At 44.4% G+C, this 24,659-nt stretch overlaps 1 protein-coding gene across 3 annotated transcripts in view; it reads left to right on the top strand.

The window, feature by feature from the left end:
- Positions 1-629: 629 nt before the first annotated feature.
- Positions 630-24,659, top strand: part of NF2 (NF2, moesin-ezrin-radixin like (MERLIN) tumor suppressor) — a 77,260-nt gene continuing 53,230 nt past the window's right edge. For all 3 annotated transcript variants that reach the window (XM_021703614.1, XM_021703615.1, XR_006541216.1), the window contains exon 1: positions 630-1,208. In XM_021703614.1, the coding sequence (XP_021559289.1) occupies positions 1,095-1,208 (114 nt within the window). In that variant the 5' untranslated portion in view covers positions 630-1,094. The remainder of the gene's footprint in view (positions 1,209-24,659) is intronic.

The raw sequence follows: 24,659 nt of genomic DNA, 5'->3' as shown, positions 1-24,659 counted from the left end.
TAAAGCTTTATATGTATTAACTTCCTTAAATTCTTCAACAACCCCACGAGGTAGGTACAATTATTATCCTTCCTTGGTAATAATACAATTTCTCCCCAAGAGAAGCAGAAGGATCTGGAGGAGAGCGCCGGCAACCTAAGCAGCCTCCACGTGATTTAAAGTTTGAAAAACACAGAGGTCAGTATATGCAATTAAGTGTCAAGGAGGATTATCCGCCGGGTGTCCGAACACCTGGGGCGCCACACCTCGGCGCGTATTTGGCCCGAAGCTCAGTCCCCCACTGACCCACCCGCAACTGGGTACCAGCCTCTAGGTGGTTCCCCGGAGGAGCGCCGGGTTCCGATTCCTCAACCAGTCTTGCTAGAGTAAGGCGTACTCCATGCGAACAAAAGCGTTTGGAGTCACTGCCGCTTTGGCCACTCAACGCCGAGCCCAGGCCCACGTCTCCAATCACAGCGGAACTTCCAATTGGTGGTGTCTTTCTGAAGTAGGGCGGAGGGAGGGAAAAGTCCTGCCTCCCTAGGGGTTCTTAGCCAATGGCAGAGTCCGGGCGGCAGCCGCCGGTTCGGTTGCGCGGTGTGTGATGATCTGGGGGCCTGAGGGCGGGGCGGGGAGCAGGCCGGGGTCTGTGGGGAGGGGACGATTCCCGCGGGCGCGCGGAGAGAGGACGGTGACAGCCACGCGCGCACGTGCGCGCCTGGCTGCAGCGCGGCCCCGAGACCTCCATCGGCCGCTGAGAGGCGCGCGGGGGCTGGGCCGCTGCCGTCGAGGGGCCCCGTCCCGGGGCGTCCCCGGCGTCCCCAGCGTCCCCGGCCCGAGTCCCTGAGCACCGGGCCGAGCCCACCCCGTCGGTCCTGGCTAGTGTTTCGTCCCCGTGGCCGTAAGGGCCCGTCCCCCAACTCCCCTTTACGCTCCCGGGGCAGGGTCCTCACGGCCCATGCTGGCCGCTGGGGGCCTGCGCCGACCAGAGAGCTCCCAGGCCGGCCAGTTGGCTACCATGGTGGCCCTGAGGCCTGTGCGGCTCCTCCAGGGGGGCTAACAGGTCCAGAGCGCAGGCCTCGGGGCGCGAGGGTCCCGGGCCTGAGCCCCGCGCCATGGCCGGGGCCATCGCTTCCCGTATGAGCTTCAGCTCGCTCAAGAGGAAGCAGCCCAAGACGTTCACCGTGCGGATCGTCACCATGGACGCCGAGATGGAGTTCAACTGCGAGGTAACCGGCTGGCAGCCCCGACGGGCTGTGGCAAGGGGGAGCCGGGCGGAATCCGTTGGAATCCCCGCTCTCCGGGTCCTGCTGTGGGTCGGGCACCAACTGGGGCGCCCCTGCCGCGGTGACAGTCAAGGTGGAAGCTTGAGGGATTCAGCTTCTACCGTCCCTGAGTATAGACAGAGCCGACCAGAACCGGAAGGAGCCATCTAGGCCCAAATCCTCATGTTAAAGATAATTGCTGCCCTTTCTTCATAGGGCTTTTGGGTTTGGAAGCACTTCCTGAAGGTTTTCATTCATTGTTACTGCAAAAGGCTGGAAGCATCCGTGGTGGCGAATTCTGCTTTTCAGTGTCAGGCTCTATGGGCTTTTTTTTTTTTTTTTTTTTCTTTATTAGATAGTATTATGTGCCCCAGGTATTAAAAGTTGCATCTTGTATATTGGAAAGGCTATACTTCCTTCCCTTTTCCAAAAGCTTTCATTTTCTGGAAGAAAAGCCTTTAAAGAAAGAGTTAATACTAATACTTACTTTTCATGCAGTTTACATCATGATGATAACAGTTATTATTTGTTGAATATATTCTAAGTGTCAGATGCTCATGCATTTAATTCTCACAACTACCCAATGAGGTAGGTACCCCAAACCATATATCAAGTAAGTGGCAAAGTGGAGTTTTAAGTCAAGCTTTTAGCCAAAATAGTACTGCCTCTCAAGTAATTTAAGTCCTTGCTAGTCCAAAGTGTGGTCTGTGAAACAGCAGCATTGGGAGCAGTGACCTAAGTCAGGGGTTGACAAACTTTTTCTGTAAAGGGCCACATAGTAAATATTTTCAGCTTTGCAGGCCATAGGATCTCTGTTACAACCACTTAGCTCTTCAGCTCAACTATTATAGCACAAAAGCAGCCTTAGGATTCACTGCCAGCATGACAGCGTGAGGAGTGTCATTGACTGTGCTCGCCTGTAAGGCTGGTGAAAATTACTTCAAAAAACTCTTAACTATTTAAACCCTCTGGAAATGGTCCCAAGGGCAAACATTCATCGAATGAATAAACATCCATTCAAGAAAATCTGTGAAAATTTGCTAAGAAAGACAAGTCTATAGTATTTGAATTAAGGCTACTACCTCCCTCCGCACTTCCAACTCCCCAAGGTGGAGATTCCACTCCAGACTGCTGCAAGCCAGAACACAGGGCTCCCTCTACCCCTAGCTCCCTGTCAGACTACTTTCTTCCCAGGAGGAGCAGGACGTCAGTGTTTCTTATCCTGTCTCAAGCCTACTTGTTGCTGAGACAGTCCCAGGTGTGTATAGTTGAAATACTGAGTCTTCCTTCTTCTATCCAGCTCCTACTCACAAAATGGGAGCTGTGCCTTGGGTATGGCACACTGAGACTACTGGGGCCCCAGTTGCTCTCGTCCCAGACACAGCTTATGCAACGGTGGTTCCATGCCAGAGGAGGCAAACTGAGAAAATCCCAGGCTGGTGTCCCCTGCCCGCCACCCCCCCCCCCCCCCCCCCTTCCACCAAGGACTCAGAGATTTTACCTGGAGGGAGAAGGCGGCTTTAAAACCTGTAGCTCCTGCTCTCTTCCCAAAGGCAGTTAATTCATTTGTAACAAAATGTGAAGTTTATGCCTAAGGGAACTTTTAAAAACTGGAGGATTTGGTGAAGGGCAATTGGGAGGAGATTATGAATTTAATGAAGATATAGCCTAAATTGTAGGCCAGCTAGTTGGCAGGAGAGAATCAAAGATAAAGACGGCTGGGAAGAGCCCTCATGGGATTGAATAAACTGTTCCCTCAAAAGAGCCACCTCTGATTGGATTATTTTGTAGAGCACGTTATGCCCCAGGCATGGTTGAAAATAATAGAACAGTAAAACACAGTTAATGGAGTTTAACAGCTGGGTGTGATCAGGGGAAGAGAAAGAGCCCTCCTACTAAAACCACTGTCAATCCAGGATGACTGTGGCCATAACCAAATTTGTGCCTCTCTGAGGAACAACATCATAGGCCTTAACACTGTGTGAAGGAAATAGATTTCACTAAAACATTCCAGCCCATCACTAAATAAACAAGCAAATACCAATAACAAGCCCTGGGCTGGGGTGGGGAGAACCAATCCGGTATCTATATTATTTAGATAATGTATTACCAAAAATGTCCAGTTTCCAGCAAAAAATTATGAGGCATGTGGGGCGCCTGGGTGGCTCAGTTGTTAAGCATCTGCCTTTGGCTCAGGTCATGATCCCAGGGTCCTGGGATCGAGCCCCACATCGGGCTCCCTGCTCAGCAGGAAGCCTGCTTCTCCCTCTCCCACTCCCCCTTCTTGTGTTCTCTCTCTCACTGTCTCTCTCTCTGTCAAATAAATAAATAAAATCTTAAAAAAAAAATTATGAGGCATGTAAAGAAACAGGGAAATGACCCATCCGATGGAAAAAAGGCTAGCAGTAGAAATTGCCTATGAGAGCGACCAGATGTCAGATTTAGCAGAAAAGGTTTCAAATAGCCATTACAAATACGTTCACAGAACTAAAGGAAAACATGATTAAAGAATGAAGGTATAATGACATTTTCACATCAAGTAGAGAAGATCAGTAAAGAGATAGGAATTATAGAAAAGAACAGAATGAAAATCCTGGAATTGGAAAGTACCATAACTGAAATAAATTCACTAGAGTGGCTCAGAGTAGATTCAAACCGGCAGAATAAAGAATTAGCCTGCTTGAAGATACAATAATAGAAATGATGCAAGCTGAAGAATAGAAAGAAAAAAACAATGAAGAAAAATGTACAGAGCCTCAGAAAAATATGGGAAATCATTAAGTGTACAGGTGTAATGGGAATACCAGGAGAGGAGAGAGAAAAAATATTTAAAAAAAATAGTAGCTGAGGGCGCCTGGGTGGCTCAGTTGGTTAAGCGACTGCCTTCGGCTCAGGTCATGATCCTGGAGTCCCTGGATCGAGTTCCGCATCGGGCTCCCTGCTCGGCAGGGAGTCTGCTTCTCCCTCTGACCCTCCCCCCTCTCATGTGCTCTCTCTCTCATTCTCTCTCTCAAATAAATAAATAAAATCTTTAAATAAAAAAAAATAGTAGCTGAAACTTTCTGGATTTGTTGAAAAACAATAGCCTGGATATTCAGGAAGCTCAATAAACTTCAAGGAGGATAAATACAAAGAGATCCACAAATAGAAACAGTAAAAATGCTGAAAGTCGAAGACAAGGAGAAAATCTTGAAAGCTGCAAGAGAAAAAGGACTTATACAAGGAAACTCCAATAAGATTAACAGCTGTCTTCTCTGCAGAAACTGTGAAGGCCAGAGGCTGTGGGATAACATACTAAGTGCTCAAAGAAAAAACTTGTCAATTAAGAATCCTGTATCCAGCACAGCTGGGTATTTCAAAGTGGCTATTTCAAATATGAAGGTGAAATAAAGACTTTCCCAGGTACATGCAAATTGGAGATGTTGTTCAAAGACCTGCCTTACAAGAAATACTAAAGAAAGTTCTTCAGGCCGAAAGCAAATGGCCTCAGACAGTAATCAAATCTACATGAAAAAAAAAAAGAGCACTGGGAAAGGTAATTATACAATTATAAAAGACAGAAATGAGTATTTTTCTCTTCTTATAACTGATTTAAAAAGCAATTGTATAAAATAACGTATATAATGTACTGTTGGGCCTATAACATACAAACGTAATGTATGTGTAGTATACTTGCCAATAACAGCACAAAGGAGGTGGATGGAAGCAAAGCTGTAATGGGCTGAGGAAATGACCACAGGTGGTAAAGTAATAACAACAATGTATTGTTGGGTTTGTAATTTTAATATATATGTATATAGTATATATATAATTTTGATATATAAAATAGTCTACAAAAAAGGTGGAAAGGGAAAGGATATGTGGGTATATATAGATATAGGATCTCTCTATATATAGATATATAGGATGTATGTATCACTGGAATTAAGCTAGTGTAAATCTGAAGCTAATTCTGATACGATTATCTGGTAAACCCTAGAGCAACCACTAAAAAAATTCCCCAAAACACTTAAAAAGTATGATGAAGAAATCATTAAATAAATGTAAATGCCTCATTAGAAAATATTCACCCAATGTAAAAACAAGTAGTAAAGGAGGAATGGAGAAACAAAAAAGACATGAAGCACATAGAAAAAAAAGTAAAATGACAGTTGTACACCAAATAATTAGATAAATTAAATGAGATGGACAAATTCCTGGAAAGACACCAACTACCAAAATTGACTCAAGAAGAAACAGACAATCTGAACAGACCTATAACCAGTAAAGAGATTAAATCAGTAATAAAAATACCCTCAAAGAAATGTCTAGGCTCTACATACCAGAGGCCCAAATGGCTTTACTACTGAATTCTACTAAACATTTCAAAAACAATTAATACTAATTCTTCACATAATCTTCCAAAAGAATAGGAGAGGAGGGAACACTTCCCAACTCATTTTATGAGGCTGGCATTACCCTGATACCACAACCAAACAAAACTATCACAAGAAAACTAGAGACTAAGATCTCTTATGAATATGGAAGCAAAACAGGGTGCCTGGCTGGCTCAGTTGGTAGGTCATGTGACTCTTGATCTCAGAGTTGTGAGTTCCAGACCCATACTGGGTATAGAGATTACTTAAAAAAACATGGAAGCAAAAATACTTATTTTTTTTAAATTTTATTTATTTGAGAGAGAGCGAAAGAGAAAGAGCACGAGCTGGGCAGGGGGCATAGGGAGAAGCAGACTCCCTGCTGAGCAGGGAGCCCAACATGGGACTGTGGGACTCAATCCCAGAACCCTGGGATCTCAACCTGAGCCAAAGGCAGATGCTTAACCGACTGAGCCATCCAGGTGCCCCTATCTTGCCCCTTCTATTTAACAATGTGCTAGAAGTTCTAGCCAGGACAATTAGGCAAGAAAATGAAATAAAAGGCGTTCATATTGGAAAGGAAGAAATAAAAAGAAATATATCCTGTGTTTGCAACTTTTCAGTAAATTTAAAATTACTTCAAAATATAAAATCTTGAAAAAAATAAAGGAGGGGTGGCACCTGCTGGCTCAGTCAGTGGAGCATTTGACTCTTGATCTTGGGGTTGTGAGTTCAAGGTCCATGTTGGTTATAGAGATTATCTAAAAATAAAATCTTTTTAAAAGATTTTATTTATTCATTTGAAACAGATAGAGCGTGAGCAGGGGGAGAGGCAGAGGGAGAGGGAGAAGCAGACTCCCCACTGAGCAGGGAGCCTGATGTGGGGCTCTATCCCAGGACCCTGGGATCATGACCTGAGCTGAAGGCAGACACCTAACTGACTGAGTGACCCAGGTGCCCCGAATTGTGCACTTTAAATAGGTGAATTTTAAGGTATGTGAATTATATCTCAGGCTATGTTAAGGAAGATGCAGCCTTTGATGAAATGGGAACAAAAGACATGACTTTGTTCCAATAAAACTGTGAACATTGAAATTTGAATGTCATACAATTTTTAGAAGTGATGAAATGTTATTTAAAAATTGATATTTAAGGGGCGCCTGGATGGCTCAGTCGGTTAAGCATCTGCCTTTGGCCCAGATCATGATCCCAGGGTCCTGGGATCCAGCCCCAAGTTGGGCTCCCTGCTCAGCTGGGAGTCTGCTTCTCCCTCTCCTTCTGCCTGCTCCCCATGCTTGTGCTGTCTCTCTCTTTCTCTCTCTCTCTCGCTCTTTCTCTTTTTTTTTTTTTTAAAGATTTTATTTATTTATTTGAGACAGAGAGAATGAGAGACAGAGAGCATGAGAGGGAGGAAGGTCAGAGGGAGAAGCAGACTCCCCGCTGAGCAGGGATCCCGTTGCGGGACTCGATCCCGGGACTCCAGGATCATGACCTGAGCCGAAGGCAGTCGCCCAACCAACTGAGCCACCCAGGTGCCCTCTCTCGCTCTTTCTCAAATAAATAAAATCTTGAAAAAAAAATTAAAAAATAAAAAACTTAAAATTTACATTTAAAAATGGAAAAATTACTCTCTCAGATCGCACAATAATAAGGGGTGAATTAGGTTTGTATTGTGGGCCGTAGTTCGCTGATCCCCTATCAAAGTTATTTATGTATGTATGTATGTATGTATTTATTCTTAAGGTAATCTCTATACCCAATGTGGGGCTCAAACTCATAACCCTGAGATCAAGACTGAGCCAGCCAGGTGCCTGCCCTGATCTAAGTTTTTCTATTTGGTAAATGTTGTGAGAGATTATGAGAGACTGACTGGTACGTAGAGGGATTTTGTATGAGATTTCTTCAGCCATAATTCTACCATGAAAATCTCTTCTTTTACTTTAAACAGACCCCAGACCTAAAGAAGATGTACAATATAATCAGCTATAGCAGGGTTTCTCAACCTTGGCACTATTGACATTTTGGCTGGATAATTCTTTGTTAGGGTGGGGGCTGGCCGGCCTATTGTAGGATGTTTAGAGGCATCTCTGGACTCTATTCATTAGATGCCAATAGCGCCTCCCCACCTTCCCAGTTGAGACAACCAAAAATGTCTTCAGACGTTGTCAAGTGTCCCTGGGGGGGGAAGCACCCTTCCTTCTCCCCCTCTCCCTGCCACCGTATTGAGAACCTGATTTATAGAAGAAGATAAGAGTAGTGATATTCAGAGAGGCAGAATGGTATAGCATAGAGTCTGTCAAACTTCAATGTGTCGGTAAATGACCTAGGATCTTGATCAAATGAGAATTCTGCTTCTGTTTTCTATGGTAGGACTGAGAATTCTGCATTTCTAACACATTCTCAAATCTCAAATGATGTCAGTGCTGCTGGTTCAGGGACCCCACTTTGAGTAGCAAAGCATTAGTAGAAAGTGCATAGGCTTTGAAATAAAATAGACCTGGGCTTGAATTCCAGCTAACTTTACTTCTGGCTTGGATAAGATACCTAAGTTCTTCGGACCTCAGTTTCCACATCAGTAAAATGGAACTAATAATACCCTGCAAGGTTTTATTTATTTTTTTTATTTACTTATTTATTTGGCCCTGCAAGGTTTTATAAGGATTCATGGAATACATAGTGCCAGGCAGAAAGGAAGAACTAGAAGGAGCTATAGTTGGCCTAAAGTAGGAGGCTCAGGTCACCATGGTTACTGCCCTGTTGTGATTTGTCAAGCCGTTGCATTTCATTGACTTTTCAGTGTAAATACCTATTTGTAAACGAGTATGTTCAAATAATCTGTTAAAAAAGTAATCGTTTTTGGGGCGCCTGGGTGGCTCAGTTGGTTAAGCGACTGCCTTCGGCTCAGGTCATGATCCTGGAGTCCTGGGATCGAGTCCCGCATTGGGCTCCCTGCTCGGCAGGGAGTCTGCTTCTCCCTCTGACCCTCCCCCCTCTCATGTGCTCTCTCTCATTCTCTCTCTCTCAAATAAATAAATAAAATCTTAAAAAAAAAAAAGTAATAGTTTGATTTATGATGATAGAGCTCTGAGAAACTATCAGTTTTTCTTGCTTTTTTATGTTGTACATTAACTGAGAAAGGTGCTAATGCAAGGAGATGGCGATGCATTTTGAAAAAAAAAAGAGGAAGAAAAAAAGGAGAGTTGGTACTTGAGGAATTCTTGACTTTTTTGAGGTTAAAGGTAGGTGGTCCAAGGGCTCAATTTCAGAATGAGTGGTAGTTAACATATGAATCATGTTACCTTATGCTAATAAGTTCAGGCCGTTTTGCTGCAGAGATGGGGAATAAATCTCTTTCTTGCACTACTTGCTGCATTGCACAATTGGCTTGCTGTTTCAGAGGATTTTTCCACTTGAAAGATTTGATATTTGTCATTTTGAGAAAGTGGGTGCTGAACGTAATTTGCCAGGAGGCTAAACGGTTATGTTATTTCTTGGCTGGAATTTTACTCTAATAATTCAATCTATCGGTGAGAAGAGCGAAATATGAAAAATTTCTCAAAATTGAGTTGTGAGAGATTCAAATACCATCTTATATTGGAAACAAAGCCTCCTTCTGTTGATTGACATCCCAAATGTTTTCACATGCCCAAGTGGGATTATGATTGGGTTAAACACCAATATTACAGATCATTCCAACATACAAGTGGACATAAAGTAGAACCTTTTGAAAGGGGAAAACAGAAAGAATGACCCTGGTGTTTTCAGTAAGATGTTACAACCCAGACACCTCAAGATTTAGGCAAATGCCTCCCTTCTAGGATGCACAGTTCCAGAGGGCGGTGGTGGTTTTTCATTGCTAGTTGTATATGGTAATGGGACTCTATATGAGGGCACTGAGAAACTTCTTTTCTTATTTCAGAAGAAAGATTGTTTCTGCCTTATCTTTGGGTTCTCCCATGGGGTTTAAGCAGTGCCCGTTGATGGCCTGGGTCTGCAGATCTAGGACGTGGGCAGTCCGGTGAATGCTGGATGCAGTTGTGCTGGTGAAGGGAGAAGGAAGCAGGGCATATATTGGCTAGTGCTGCCATCTGCTGGCCCCCATGTCTGCTCTTTTGTAGGAGGAAGGATTAGGGAGGAACAGTTACTGTGTGCCAGGTACCATGCTAAATGCTTTAAATGTACTATCTTATTCGGTACTTAACAGAGACTCATTCACTTATTCACTCAACAGGTATTTACTGAGGACCCACGTGGACCTAGCAGCGATCAAGACGTACTTAGGATGGAGGTCTTGTCATTGGCTTCATTTTCAGAGTGGGAATTGGAGGCTCCAGCAGGGTACATAGCCTGCTTAAAGTCCCGCCATTGTCTATTCTGAAAGAGAAAGAAGAGGACAGGGACTGTTAGACAGTGGGAGAATCTCAATAATGACCAATGAGGCTAGCAGTTGCTTATTTGAACCTCACAATGAGGCTTTCAAGTCAGTTGGAGAGGTCTTAGCTCAAGTTCCAGTTTACTGTCTGGGCTCTGAAGCAGCACAGCCTAGAGGTTATGAGAGTCTTGGGAGAGCTTGGTCTTGGGAGCTTGATCCCTGGCTCTGCCCTAACCAGCTCAGTGACCTTAGACAGGTTCCTTAATCCTCTTCAGGTGCCTGTTTTCTCATCTGTAAAATGGGGAGTGTAATAATTCTTCCTGCAAGGGGTTGTTACAGGGATTAAAACTGAGTCATTATTGGTAAAGTACTTAGACTAGCATCTGACACGGGTAAGTTCCACGTACAGGTTGTTACATAAAAGGAAGTAAATCCAGGGCCTCTCATCATTTGGCTCCCTTTTCCAGGCTCTCCTGCACTTCCTCACTTTCCCTTTTTGCTCTGGGTCTGTTGTCCTGGTTGCTCTTCCTGGAAACTACCAAGTTCTTTTCATACTGTTGTGCCTTTGCATAGAATGCCTTTCTCACTTGTCTGTTGGCACAGATGTTCTCATTCTCTGTCTAGGCTCTGCTCAAGTGTTCCCCTCTCTTTGTGCCCAAGACTACCACATAGCTACCAAGTGATAGGGCTGAGATTCAAACCCAGGTCATCTGTCTTCCAGCCTGGCTCTCTTTCTGTTAAGCTATGCTACCCACGTGGGAAGCTCCAAGTAGAAAAAAGGAAAGAAACAGAAACCTGGAGAGAAATTTGGTACTTGGTAAACTACAAAAAGAAAGTAGAAATAAGAGATCTTACAAAGAACTTCCTAACTCAGCCATTTGTCTATGGCATTATTTTATTTATTGCATTTGGTGTAAGATACCATTTCAAAACCATTTTGTGAACTTGCTAGTGGGCTTAAATTTTGGCTGGTGTATGATGTGACTGATGACCTCTGATGCATTGCCTCGGTGTCTAGTTTGCCTTTGAATCAAATGGACATTTTCCATAAGTGAATCCTTTTCACTTGCCATGATCCTACTTGGAATTCCTTGCCTTTGGCTTAAAATGAAGCTTATTTTGCAACAGTTAAGTATTTTCTAGTTGCATATTTAATAAGCTTTGTGTTCTGAATATTCTTCCCTATATTCAGCCTGATATTCTCTTAATATTTGGTGTGTCCACATAAATAGCAATTGATTAACCTCTCTATTCTGCGGCCTTTTCGTGTACTTTGAAAAGTTAGTGATCTAACTTCTTTGAAATCCACCTCCTTTTCCATCCCCTGTCCCCCCTGCAGTTCAGGTTTGGAACAGCCAATATTTAAGGCATTAGAGCACACAGAAAGATGTTTAAGAGGGAAGGTCCCAGATTTCCAGGATGCTCATAATCTGGTTAGAGAAATAGGATATACATGAAAAGATAATGCAAAGGAGTCTGTCTATCTGTATCTATCTAGCAGTCTATCTATATCAAATGAGGGTGTGTTCCTGTTGAGAGAGAGAGAGGGAAAAACCATGCAGTGGGGTGAATGGGGAACACCTGCCTCCAGGATTTAAAGGCAGGTTTGTGTCCACAGATGAAGGGGAAGAGTGTTCCTGTCAGTGGATCAATGGACGTGGCCTGAGCAAAGGCAGTGGATGGGAATCCTGTGGTTTGAGAAGGGAGAGAGAGATGTGTTTGAATTCACAGGTTCAGGACAGATACTGGAGGCCTTTGAAGGCCAGATTAAGGAGCTTGTATTCATCAAATGCAGTGGGGAGCTTTGAGGTTGGTTATTAGGAGAGTAATTTAAAGTGGTCTCCATGCAGAATGATTTGAAATGTGTGGGAGTGGGGTTTGGAAGAGTTTGGAAACAAGGAGCCCGATTAGAAGACAACCATTCTCAGGGGCCTGGGTGGCTCAGTTGTTAAGCGTCTGCCTTCGGCTCAGGTCATGATCCCAGGGTCCTGGGGTTGAGCCCCACATCGGGCTCCCTGCTTGGCGGGAAGCCTGCTTCTCCCTCTCCCACTCCCCCTGTGTTCCCTCTCTCGCTGTGTCTCTCTCTGTCAAATAAATAAATAAATAAAATCTTAACCACTCTCGGCCAGGTATCTTGCCTAAATTTGAATTAGTTGGGGCCTGGGACAAAACTAGACTGAATCCAAAGGCCTGGGCAGTAGGAGGATGAGGCCAGGGATCAGGGTCTTCTGTGACAAAGAATGAGCAGGGAACTACTAGGCCCAAGATTCAGGAGGTACCAAGGTCTAGAGCCAGTCCTCAGGCCGCAAGGCCAGCCAAGCAGCAGTTTGGGTCAAGCCTGGCCAGCATTGGGCTCAGGAGGTCAGCGCACTTTCCTGTGTCTGGTCCAGGTGTATAGTCAGGGTGTTACTTGTATAAAACCATTGAGAGCCCTGAGCTGGTGTTTGAACAACCCCTGGCTTCTAGGCAGAGCTCCTCTGTGTGATCTTGGGCATGTCTCTTCTTTCCCCCCCTTCAGGCCTTAGTTCTTAGTCTGAAAAATGAGAGGAAAGAACTTGATTTCAAAGGCCCTTTGCATTAACATCCTATTTTAGGTGATCTGCGCAGAAGAAGCTCATTGCACAACTCCCCCTTTCATATTTCCTTCTTAGGTAAGAAACCATCTCAGGATTTGAGCTTTTAGGTGTGAAAAAAATCTGCTCGAGGACAGGAAGGATATTGCTTAGGGAACAAGAGCTGGTACCCCGGTAGAAGGGGTAAGTTGGTGTGGGTGAAAGTCCTACCGCTGCCACCTGTGGCCTGAGTGATCTTGGACTTACTTCTCGAAGCCTCAGTTGCCACATCTATAAAATAAGGAGAATAATAGTATTTTTCATATAGAATTGTTTTAAGGTGTGAATGAAGTGGACCTTTAATGGGCACTTAGCCCAGGGCCTAACCCTAGTGAGCACTTGGTAAATACTATCTTCTCATGTTATCATGAGATGGGAGTATGGGAGTAAAGCAGAAGGGTCTCATGCTAGAAGGCACTATGAATTTTCTTCTTTAATCATCTTCGTTTTCGGGCGCCTGGGTGGCTCAGTTGGTTAAGCGACTGCCTTCGGCTCAGGTCATGATCCTGGAGTCCCTGGATCGAGTCCCGCATCTGGCTCCCTGCTCGGCAGGGAGCCTGCTTCTGCCTCTGACCCTCCCCCCTCTCATGTGCTCTCTCTCTCTCTCATTCTCTCTGTCTCAAATAAATAAATAAAATCTTAAAAAAAAAAAAATCATCTTCGTTTTCTTTGATTCCTCTTCAGTTTATCCATGCCTTTGCAATTGTAGGCTCTTGGACTCTCTAGTTAGTCTAAATATAATGAGCTGTATCTTACACCATATTTCTGTTTAAGGATCTTCTTTGTAATTGATGTCTGTTTAGCTTGATGTCCACTGTGACAGCAGGATTTTCTTCTGAGTTCTGCCATTTTCATTCCCTATTTTTTTGTCCCCAGTGTGTCATTTTTCTCTTTTCTTTGTTTTTGATGGCTTCTCCCAATTATTCATGCTAGTTTTGCATTCTTGTCCAAGAACATTTTTGGTGCTTGTTTATTTTTAATTTTAGAAGTTAAAGGCATTTGAGGTCTTAAAAACCCAGAATTGAGTTTTCTCAGAGCTGCTAATCTTTTTAGCCAGCTGGTGTTGAGGCTTCTCTGGTTTGTTACAGGATGATGTGTTCCATCCTCCTGTCTGTGCTTTGTCTAATTTAGATTCTAAATCCACATGTTTTAGTACATTTTTAGCACGTAAAAATTTATTACCAAACTAGTGCTGACCTCAGGTGAAAAAAATCTCGAATCAAATCTTCAGTCACTAGAGTGTACTCAAGGTGTTTAGAAATCACTCCAGCCGCCACTAGGTGGGGTCAGAGCACATCATTTCTAAAGGCACTGGGTCCTTTTCCTCTTCCAGCCCTCACTACCGTTCGACTTTTTGCTTCTTTGCCAAATTTGGACTGAGCGTTGGAAAATTCACAAAAGTTCTCTTTTAGGGAGTTACGTTACTTATGGTTTCTCGGTCCACCTTGCCAGTTTTAATCTCCTGGTTTTAGTTGTTTTGATAATTTGACTTTCAGATAAAACTTAAAACTGAAGCCCAGAGTCATTACTAAACTTATCTGAACTGATCTGGAGTTTTAAATTCAGCAACAGTGTCTTTATCTAGTGTATTGACTGGAGATTGACTGGAGATTAAATCAGTCTCATAAATATGTTAAAGAAACCTACAACCCACAGTAGTTCTCATCCATCTGCAGACATGTTTACCAGCCCTGTGCACTCATACCTAATCCTTCCAGTGTTGTTAAACCAGTGTCATCATCACTGATGACTATGAAACTGAATTAAAAGGTCAGGCTAGAAACAGAACCCTAATGTTTATTTCATTCCAGGCTAGAGTTGGGGTTCTTCATAAGCTGGTTTGCATGAATGGAGTAATGCTCTAGCTCTGTTTTGCTGGGAATTTTTTTGAAACAATGTGCTTTTAAATACAAACTAATTTTTGTGATGTCCAGGGCAGGAGGGGTTAATCAATTGCATAATACTTAGTCATGGGTTGTATTTCGGTCTGCTAGTTACCTCATATTTAGACATTTAAAATTTAGCTCTCTGTCTACCTGCACTGAATTTACAATTGTTTCCTATTTGTAGCTCTCTGTGGAATTATTATTTCAACATTTGTGATTATTATTTGCTGAATATCAACAGTGTGCTAGGTGCTAAAGAAGATTATTTCTCAGCAACATTACAATGACCACTTTTGTTACATTAGAGAGTTTATTATTAATACAGTCAGCTCCTGATTATTGGGAGTAAGGAACACAGTAGCAGTAGCAGGACCTGAGTAAGGAAGAAGCAGGTAGAAAGCACACATAAATTAGATGTTAAGTGTTATTTACATGCCTGAAAATCATTTTAAGATACAGAATGGAATGTTAAAGGATTAAAAGAAAATTATTGGGGCGCCTGGGTGGCTCAGTCGGTTAAGCGTCTGCCTTCGGCTCGGGTCATGTCCTGGGATCCAGCCCCACATCAGGCTCCCTGCTCAGCGGGGAATCTGCTTCTCCCTCTCCCCCTCCCCCTGCTTTTGCTTTCTCTCTCACTTGCTCTCTCTCTCTCAAATAAATGAATAAAATCTTAAAAGAGAAAGTTATTATAGCAGTAGAAAAAGTGCTACATGGCTTATACAAAACCATCTCAAGCTCATAGACTCAGAGGGTGTTAATCCTCAAAGACCACTTGATGATTGTGGAAGCTGAGACCCAGAGAGGTTAAGTGACTTTCCCAACACAGCAGGTTTGGGTGTTTTATAGCTATTTGACAAGGCTATGATTGCTCTCATGTTGTGAGCTAAATTCCAAAGACAGAGATTGTCTTCTTTGCTTTGGGGGACTGTATTGCTTTTATAGCTTCATAACTGTATGGTTTCTTTTTGCTCTGTCATCTGTCAGCTGACTTTGAAACGCCTCATCTTTTTTCATAGCATCATAAAATCGGGGCCTTGCACGGGGCATAAGAGATTGACAGAAGAAGAAACCGAGGCCCAGTGGAGTTGTGTGGCTCACTCAGGGTTATATATAGGCTTGTGTGTGCAGTAGAGGGAGGGAGTTTAGGATCCAGATCCCCTCTCTGGATTCACTGCTCTCTCCACTGTGGCAGAAAACATGCCAGAAGCTACAAAAATAAGGACTTCTTTTTTCCCCCTAGAAAACTATCATTCATTTAGTTTTGAAAGACTGAGTTTAAAACCTCCATTTTGTGGCTTCCTGAGGTGTTGTGATTTGTTTCTTACCAGTTTCTTTTGTTCTGTGGAAGTTTTTCTTGGTTGGTTCCCTGAGATTTGGATTTCCTTGCCAAGGAATTTTTAGAGAGAAGAAATCAGTGTGTGTCACCAAAGGGGGAAAATACATACCTTAAGACCCAATTATGCAATTAGAATTTTAATACGGACTGTCATATATTCTTGCTTCTTCATTGCAATCGTTACTTAGACGACTAGAATCTACCCAGAATCCTCATCTGGTCATCATCATCATCATCATCATCATCACCATCAACATCATCAGCCAACCAGAAGCACTTACAGAGTGGCCACAGGTTATGCAGCACCTGCTCGGATTCTGGGAGACTTAAAAGTGGTGTGTGTGTCTGTGTGGTGTGTGCATAGTAATCCTTGCCTTCAAGGACTTTGTGATCTGCAAGATTGGAGGAAAGACAGGAATCTTGGGGAAAGACAAACACATTTCCTGTGTATGTAAAGTACCTACTGACTCACTTACCTGAATGTGGACGGGGGAAGGGGACAGTGGTGAGGTAAAGGAACGGACTTTAGAAGGATCTGGTTCTGGATAAATGGAAGCACGATGGTTTGCTGACTTGGGAAGGCACAGGCTGGGTTGTGACAAGCAGGGTAGTTGGTTGGAGGGAGGAAGTAATTGGTGGAGGGCCTTGAAACCAGTAATTTAAATAGATTTGGCAAACAACAGATGATTGGAGGACTGGGAGAGGAAATTTACTGGCTGTGGTTGATTAAGGCAGAAACTGACAGGCAAGAGGTTGGAGGTGGGGTTTTTTGCAAAGAGAAGGTTTTTGCCCAGATTTAGATGAGGGATGTAGGGGTTGTGATTGGTAGAGTAGAGAAGTTTCTTTTTTTGGAGGATCCCCTTTTCCCCTGTGTTGGGAAATAATGGCTGACTAGGCTTGGGGTGTCCTTTACCTGTGACAGGACACGGCTTGATAGTTTTGCAATTTTGGCTCATGAGACACCGCTTCTGTGGTGTGGGGATACCACACCCTGAGTTGGGGCATGTCGGCTTTACCCCTGCGTTACTATACTTTTTTATCCTCTTTGATTACCAGAATAGATTTTAATGGAGCTCATTATTCACTTACTGCACAGCAAAATCCTTTTTGTAACTTTTTCCATTGTGTTTATCTTGTAAATAGAAGTATTTGGCATCTAGGTTTTTTGTTTTTTTTCCCAAAATGGTTAAATAAAAGTTGTATTTAGGTTAACATCTTAAATTTTCTAGACTTTTGTAAACCAGTTCTTGTAGGCCAGCCATGACTGTAGAAGTCAGTCAGGGATAAATACTGAGAAGGGAAATCACAGTCATCCTTGGTTTTCCGTTTCTGACATAGTGGTAAACATGTGGCACATGTCCTGAGCCCAGAGAGACACTGTTCCTTCATTGCTGTATCTGTAAGGGGGCTAACCTCTTGACAATTTTTATGGCAAATGCTAGGGCAGCTTGTGAGCTAAATGCTAATAAGTGAATGCTGGGTTTGTCTGTTCTCTTTCATCTTCTGTGGAGTGACAGCTAATCGAATAGCATTCCTTGTGTGGCTGAAAAATCTAGTCCCCCAGACCTCTATGAAATGGAATGTTGTTTCTCTGGTAGCTTTTTCCAGATTTGAGTCTCCTCTGTAAAGTCGAAGTTTCTCTGTGGTCTAATTCGTGGGCATTTCACATATGGTGGCCAAAGGTGATTCTCTTTTTTCAACAACGTTGTCATTTAGTCTAGTTGTTCTAGCTATGGCCTTTTCCCGTCATGTGGCTGGCTGGTTTCCTACTGACCCTCCCTGGTTCTATCAGTAAGGGGGAGGGATTCGATTGTTGATGGCTGCATGGCCCAAGGAAAGCAGTGGGAGAAATGCAGTGTGAAGGCTCGGAAGTAAAAAAAAAACAAATGGTAGTTTTGGGGCTGTGAGTCTAAACGTGGCCAACTGTAAGATGACTGTTGTGGATGTTATTCATAACGTTTCCCCGGTTAATAGACCCCAATCAGCACTCTAGTTTATTGGTGCCAGTTGCTTCCTACAACAGAAAAGTGCTCTGTTCCTGCTGCGGACGGTGAGTGCTTAGTGCTATTTACTTAAAACATTCTAGGTTGATAAATTACAAGCACTTCACTTTGGGTAAAGCTCATAAATCCAGCCCCTACGAAAAATAACAAGCTGACAACACTTAGTCCTGTTTATAAAGTTCAGACGCATCTATCTTTGATAGAGGCTCGAGTATATATCTATGAAATGGCACTGCGGCCTGTTAAAGTAAGAGCCACAAAGCGAGAAGCATTGTACTTCCAGGCTCCCCACCATTAGCCCCCTCCTGCTTGAAGGGCACCTCGAGGACGAGGCCTGCAGAGCAGGAGCTTACACACCGTGGAGTCCAGATTTGCGCCCCCTCCTGCTTTTCTTCTTCCCGCAAATCACCTTTCTCACTCCCGGCACCTCTCTTTTCCTGTCTGCAAAATGATCATCTGCCTGTGAGCATCCCTCCTCTCCGGTAGGTTGAGATGAGGTGTGGAGCCGTGGTGGTGTGTGCGGAGCAGTTTGAACACTCGGGCCAGGTGGAGAGACATGGGCCTCAGTGACACTTAAGCAGAACCAGAAGTGGTTCTATTTTTGGCAGTCTGTTCAGGAAAAATGACAAACCCTAACAAAAAGTCCTTTAAGTAGTTTAAGTGCCAAGCCCGAAAGGCTTACGTGCTAACAGGTATCAGAAAAGGAAATATTTTAATAAAAAAATAAACATGAGACTCATCCCCCTGGCCTGGCTCCTTGGAGATCTGGCAGGTGTTGTCAGGGGATGCATGACCGCTCGGAAGCTGGGACCGAGCGGCGTGGTTCCCCGTCAACTTGTGGAGAGTCCGAAGCGTCACATGCATCGGGCTGAAGCTGCGTTTTCAGTACCGCATTGAACATTCAGTACTGCAGATAGGGTAATTATGCTGCTTGTCAGATACTAGAAAAATGCAAAGAACATTCCTTCACTTTGCAACAGCTTGGACCCGAGCGGCAGACATGCTGTTCCCTCCGGCTGGCATGACCTCCCTTTCTTTAGCCCCTTCACCAGGGTACCAACTGCTGCCTGGCTTCCAAAACCCGGCTCAGACAGTGTCTCCTCTTTGAAGCCCCTGACCCCACCCCCCAGGCCTGAGCTGTGTTCCCGCAGCACTCTATTCTGTTACCATTTACCAGGGTGCGTTTTCGTGATCCATTTACCTACCTGTCTTCCCTGTCAGACATGAATGGGGACAGTGTCTTGTCCTGAACTCATCATTTATCTCTTGTGCCGAGCACAATGACTAGGACGTAGTGGGTGCTCAATAAATGTTTGTCAAATGAGTGATAGCATGGTTAGCTCGATGAGAATTGATGGTGTCCTTTCTGATCTGTCATCCATCATCCATGGAGTGAAACAGGACCGGGAGGCTTTACACGGCACCACTTGAGAATGTAAGGAGAGGAGGAGGGGTTCGAATGAATAATAACCACCCTTTATTGAATATTTACCGTGGGCTGGGCACTATATTTACTAAAGTATTTAGGCTTTTATTTTATTTTATTTTTTTTATTAAAGATTTTTATTTATTGAGAGAGAGAGAATGATAGAGAGAGAGCATGAGAGGGTCAGAGGGAGAAGCAGAAGCCCTGCTGAGCAGGGAGCCCGACGTGGGACTTGATCCCGGGACTCCAGGATCATGACCTGAGCCGAAGGCAGTCGCCTAACCAACTGAGCCACCCAGGCGCCCCGTATTTAGGCTTTTAAAATATATTAATGCACTTAATCCTTAGATCAGTCTGCTAAGACAGGGTCTGTTTATCATCCCCTTTGCGAAGCACAAGGAAGTTCAATAACTTGCCCAAGGTCACACAGTGACAGTGCTGAGATTCATACTGATGTTTAGGTAACTGTCACCTATCTATGCCTCTTAGACTAGTTCCTGGAAAGAATTAAACCCTAGTGTACAGAGGTAGCCACCTTAGGTAATTATTTTTCTCTCCCTTGTATCTAGAATAGATATGGTTATATTCCATCCTTGGGAAGAAAAAAGGAGAAAACAATCACCTGAATAACTTTTTGGTAGATAACTACTTTCTGTGGTTAAAATGAGAGAGGTGGAGTTTGTTGACAAAGAATTGGTTTTAGGTGGTAGTTTTGGTCCTTTTGGAAGCACGGCAATATTCACCAAACTTAATTATAAATGCTTTCATTTCCTACAAGGACCATCTAAGCTGTTTTTTTCCTTTAAGTTTATTTAAGTGATCTCTGCACCCAACGTGGGGCTCAGACTCACAACCCTGAGATCAAGAGTCGCATGCTCCACTGACTGAGCCAGCCAGGCACCCCCATCTGAGCTTTTTTGCCTCTAGACCTTTGCATACACTATTGCCTGTGCTTGGAACACACTACCCTGCTCGCTCCTTCCTCAAGCCTGGTCTTCACTTGGCTCCTCTTTCCCACCATGAGTAGATTTAGATACCATTTCCCACCCCTCCAGGATAGAGGGTCCCTTCTGAGGGGTCCCTACAGCCTCTGAGGGTCCCTGTGTGGCACTCACAAGTGTTGTAGCACTGGAAACCACACGTGGAGTTGATTATTGTGTGTAGGGTGAGGGAGGTGATTATCTGTTCCTGATTGACTAATGCCCTAGTCCTGTTCTGTAAGAGCAGAAACCGTCTTCTTTCTCTCTTTCTCCTGCACCTTGGGTGGTGCTTGGACACAATGTGTGTTCACGAAGTATTTGTTGAAGGATTTTTTTTTAAATCCTTTTTTAAAAAAAGATTTTATTTATTTATTTGACAGCACAAGCAGGGGGAAGGGCAGAGGGAGAGGGAGAGGCAGGCCCCCCACTGAACAGGGAGCCTGATGTGGGGCTTGATCCTAGGACCCTGGGATCATGACCTGAGCCGAAGGCGACACTTAACCGACTGAGCCACCCAGGCGCCCCAGATTATTATTATTATTATTTTAAAGCTTTTATTTATTTATTTGACAGAGAGAGATAGTGAGAGAGGGAACACAAGCAGGGAGAGTGTGAGGGAGAAGCAGGCTTCACGCCGAGCTGGGAGCCCGATATGGGGCTTGGTCCCAGGACCCTGGGATCATGACCTGAGCCGAAGGCAGATGGTTAACGGCTGAGCCACCCAGGTGCCCTGTCCCGGATTATTTTTTTTGAGAGAGAGCAAGAGCGTGTGCGAGCTGGGAAGGAGGGGGATGGGGGGAGGGGCAAGGGGAGAGGGAGAGAGAGAATCCTAAGCAGGTCCACGCCCAGCATGGAGCCCGATATAGAGCTCAATCTCATGACCCTGAAATCAAGACCTGAGCCAAAATCAAGAGTTGGACACCTAACCGACTACATCACCCAGGCACCCATAATGGGGGCTAATTTTGCTTAAAGTTTTTGAGACTTGGGTTTTTGAAGTAGGCAAGTCTTCTGTTAGACGGCCATTGTTTGCTGTGTCTTGTATGTTCAAAGTCACCTGGGCACTGTGGGCAACAGAGATGACCGATACCGCTCTTGCTCTGTGGCGCCTACAATCTTGGGAGACATTCAGACGTTCAGGTCACATCACAGCATCAGCACAATGCAGTGAGTCACTGATAAAACTATAAAGATGGGCATGGTCACATTCTGGTGAGTCAGCTGGCACCAGAGAAGCCCATTCACAACCCAAGACCTCCCTTCACAGAGTGTCATGGGAACCACCTGGAGCAACTGTGACCAGTGGTTCTTGTTTGTAAAGAAGCAGAGGCCCAAATTAGGAGGACGAAGCAAGCCTCATACACTTGGGGAAGGGCATGTTGAAAAATAGAACCTCATGTAGGTACACAACATGCTGGAGGTTAGATTTAACCCAAAAGAAAAACTTCTTAATTACTTAATGTTAGAGCATCTTCTTTTATAAATAGAGCTAATAAGAGTTTAAATCAAATGTATTTAGAACATCTCTACCTGGTTTCCTCCAGCACTTTAACTTATCCTAACACTTAGTTGCTCATCTATTCCTCCTGTCTGCCATCTCTCCTCTAGTGGAACCACCTGGTGCTCAAGCCAGAAATGCAGGTGGCACTCTTCATTCTTGCTCCTCAGTCCCTACCAGCACTCAGGAGTCAGCTCTGTGACTGCCTCCTTTCCAATTCTCAGGCTGTCTTCTCTCTCTCCCACTGCCTTCTTCAAGGTGGGAGTTGGCCTCCTTTCTGCTTTTCTTGATTCCAGGCTCCTTTTCTCCAACCCATTCTCTGCCCTGTTGATGGAAACATATTCTAGAATGTTGATCTGATCCCATCACTCCTCTTCCCAAGAGTCTTCAAGGACTCCATGGCGAGCCCCCTGGCCCCCACATGGCGCCACATTCCCACCACACCCCATCCTGAGGTTCAGGGTGTTTGTCTCAGCTCTACCAGATGACTTGCATTTCACTGTAGATATCATGATTTTCTTTCTTTTTTTTTTTTTTTTAAAGATTTTGTTTATTTATTTGACAGAGAGAGAGAGACAGTGAGAGCAGGAACACAAGCAGGGGGAGTGGGAGAGGGAGAAGCAGACCTCCCACCAAGCAGAGAGCCCGATGCGGGACTCGATCCCAGGACCCTGGGATCATGACCTGAGCCGAAGGCAGATGCTCAACGACTGAGCCACCCAGGCGCCCATGATTTTCTTTTTTAGAATTCTTTCTTTCCCTCCTTCATCTAACTCTCACTTGTTCTCTAAAGCCTTTTCTTTTTTTTTTTTAAAGATTTTATTTATTTATTTGACAGAGAGAGACACAGAGGGAACACAAGCAGGGGGAGTGGGAGAGGGAGAAGCAGGCTCCCCACTGAGCAGGGAGCCCGATGCGGGGCTCGATCCCAGGACCCTGGGATCATGACCTGAGCCGAAGGCAGATGCTCAACGACTGAGCCACCCAGGTGCCCCTAAAGCCTTTTCTGACTTAGGTCCTTGCTTGTGTCTCCCACAGGGACCACGAGTCCACCATTTTGCATTCTCCGTGTCTGACATTGGGCACATAGGATGTGCTCTGTAGTGCTTATTGAAAGAGAGGGAGCAGAGGCTTTAATTCACATTGAGCTGTAAAGGAGCAATATCTGGCTCTTCCAAGAATGGGTTTGGTTTCAGGGCAAGAGAAGTATTATGACATCAGTTTCTTACTGGAAAAGTTGGTTGGGGAGTGCTGGTATAGAGCAAGACAAATGGAAGCCCTCAGAGCAGGAAAAGAGGCCACTGAGGAACTGAAGGGGTTGCCTACCTTAGATCACCAGGACAGTGTCTGATTCAGAAAGCTGCCAAAGAATCTGTGACTCAGTTTCCTTATTTATACTTAAAGGGAAGGGTCTACAGTAGGTAGTTACTCTGGCTCACATCTGACTCTGACATTCTATGATCCTTACAGACAAAGTTAAGAATCTTTTTTTTTTTTTTTTAAGATTTTATTTATTTATTTGAGACAGAGAGAATGAGATACAGAGAGCATGAGAGGGAGGAGGGTCAGAGGGAGAAGCAGACTCCCCGCCAAGCAGGGAGCCTGATGCGGGACTCGATCCCGGGACTCCAGGATCATGACCTGAGCTGAAGGCAGTCGCTTAACCAACTGAGCCACCCAGGCGCCCCAAAGTTAAGAATCTTGAATAGAGCATTCTGAATTGGTTTGAGACTTTTTCCCCCCCTCCTCACTTTATTGCAAGCTTCTTGGGAACCAAAGACATTGTCTATTCATTGTTTTGCCAGAAAGGAGGCCAACTCCCGCCTTGAAGAAGGCAGTGGGAGAGAGAGAAGACAGCCTGAGAATTGGAAAGGAGGCAGTCACAGAGCTGACTCCTGAGTGCTGGTAGGGACTGAGGAGCAAGAATGAAGAGTGCCACCTGCATTTCTGGCTTGAGCACCAGGTGGTTCCACTAGAGGAGAGATGGCAGACAGGAGGAATCGTTTTGCATTTTAAAAACGAAGAAGTAGAAAGGAATACAGGAAAACTGCATTAATATGATACTATGCTTGAGAATTTAAACTCCCCCAAAGTCAAGAAATTCGCTCATCATCCTCTTCGCAGCTTTGGTTCAGATGCACTGCACGTCCAGCTTGTGGACGGCCCCTCCATGGCCGGGCCCGGCCCCGCTGTGGCTGGGAGTTAGGGCAGCCTGGGAATCGATGCTGTGATCTTCCTGGCCCTTGGGTATTTCACTTCTCCAAGTTAATATCTGTTCTTTAGCGTTACATTATCTTGTAGAAAGGTAGTCATTTATAATTTATATACTGTGTACTGGCTTAAAATAGAGACAGGAGGATAATCAGCATCCCGAAGCTTCTAGTTTTCCAAAGTAACATTTCTTCAGTGAAGTCTGCCTGTAGGAATTAAAAACCTGCCTTGAATTAAAAAACCCTTTGTGGGGCGCCTGGGTGGCTCAGTCGTTAAGCGTCTGCCTTCGGCTCAGGTCATGATCCCAGGGTCCAGGGATCGAGCCCCGCATCGGACTCCCTGCTCTGCGGGAGGCCTGCTTCTCCCTCTCCCACTCCCCCTGCTTGTGTTCCCTCTCTCACTGTGTCTCTCTCTCTCAAATAAGTAAATAAAATCTTAAAAAAAAAAAACAACAACATGATCTCCTTCCCCTTCTGTAAGGCTTACTAAATGTTTGTCGGCACACGCATTTCTCCAGTCTGACAATAGCACAAAGGGTTTTTTACTTTATTTTTTTTTTTAATAAAACTTGTCATTTAATTTTATTCTACTCAAAATCATTTCTGAAGACCTCAACCTTTGGAGTGTTCCAGGGGCCTCACCAAAGTCCCGGAGAGGTGATGGGGCAGAGCTGGAAGGGCAGACAGAAGAAATGGCCCCAGTAAAGGACAAAAGCCAATTCATATCTCAGCCACTT

The sequence above is a fragment of the Neomonachus schauinslandi genome, chromosome 14 (genome assembly GCF_002201575.2).
Source record: "Neomonachus schauinslandi chromosome 14, ASM220157v2, whole genome shotgun sequence".
Lineage (NCBI taxonomy): Eukaryota > Metazoa > Chordata > Mammalia > Carnivora > Phocidae > Neomonachus > Neomonachus schauinslandi.
Note: the sequence above shows the minus strand (reverse complement) of the source record. Positions and strands in the feature narration are given on the sequence as shown.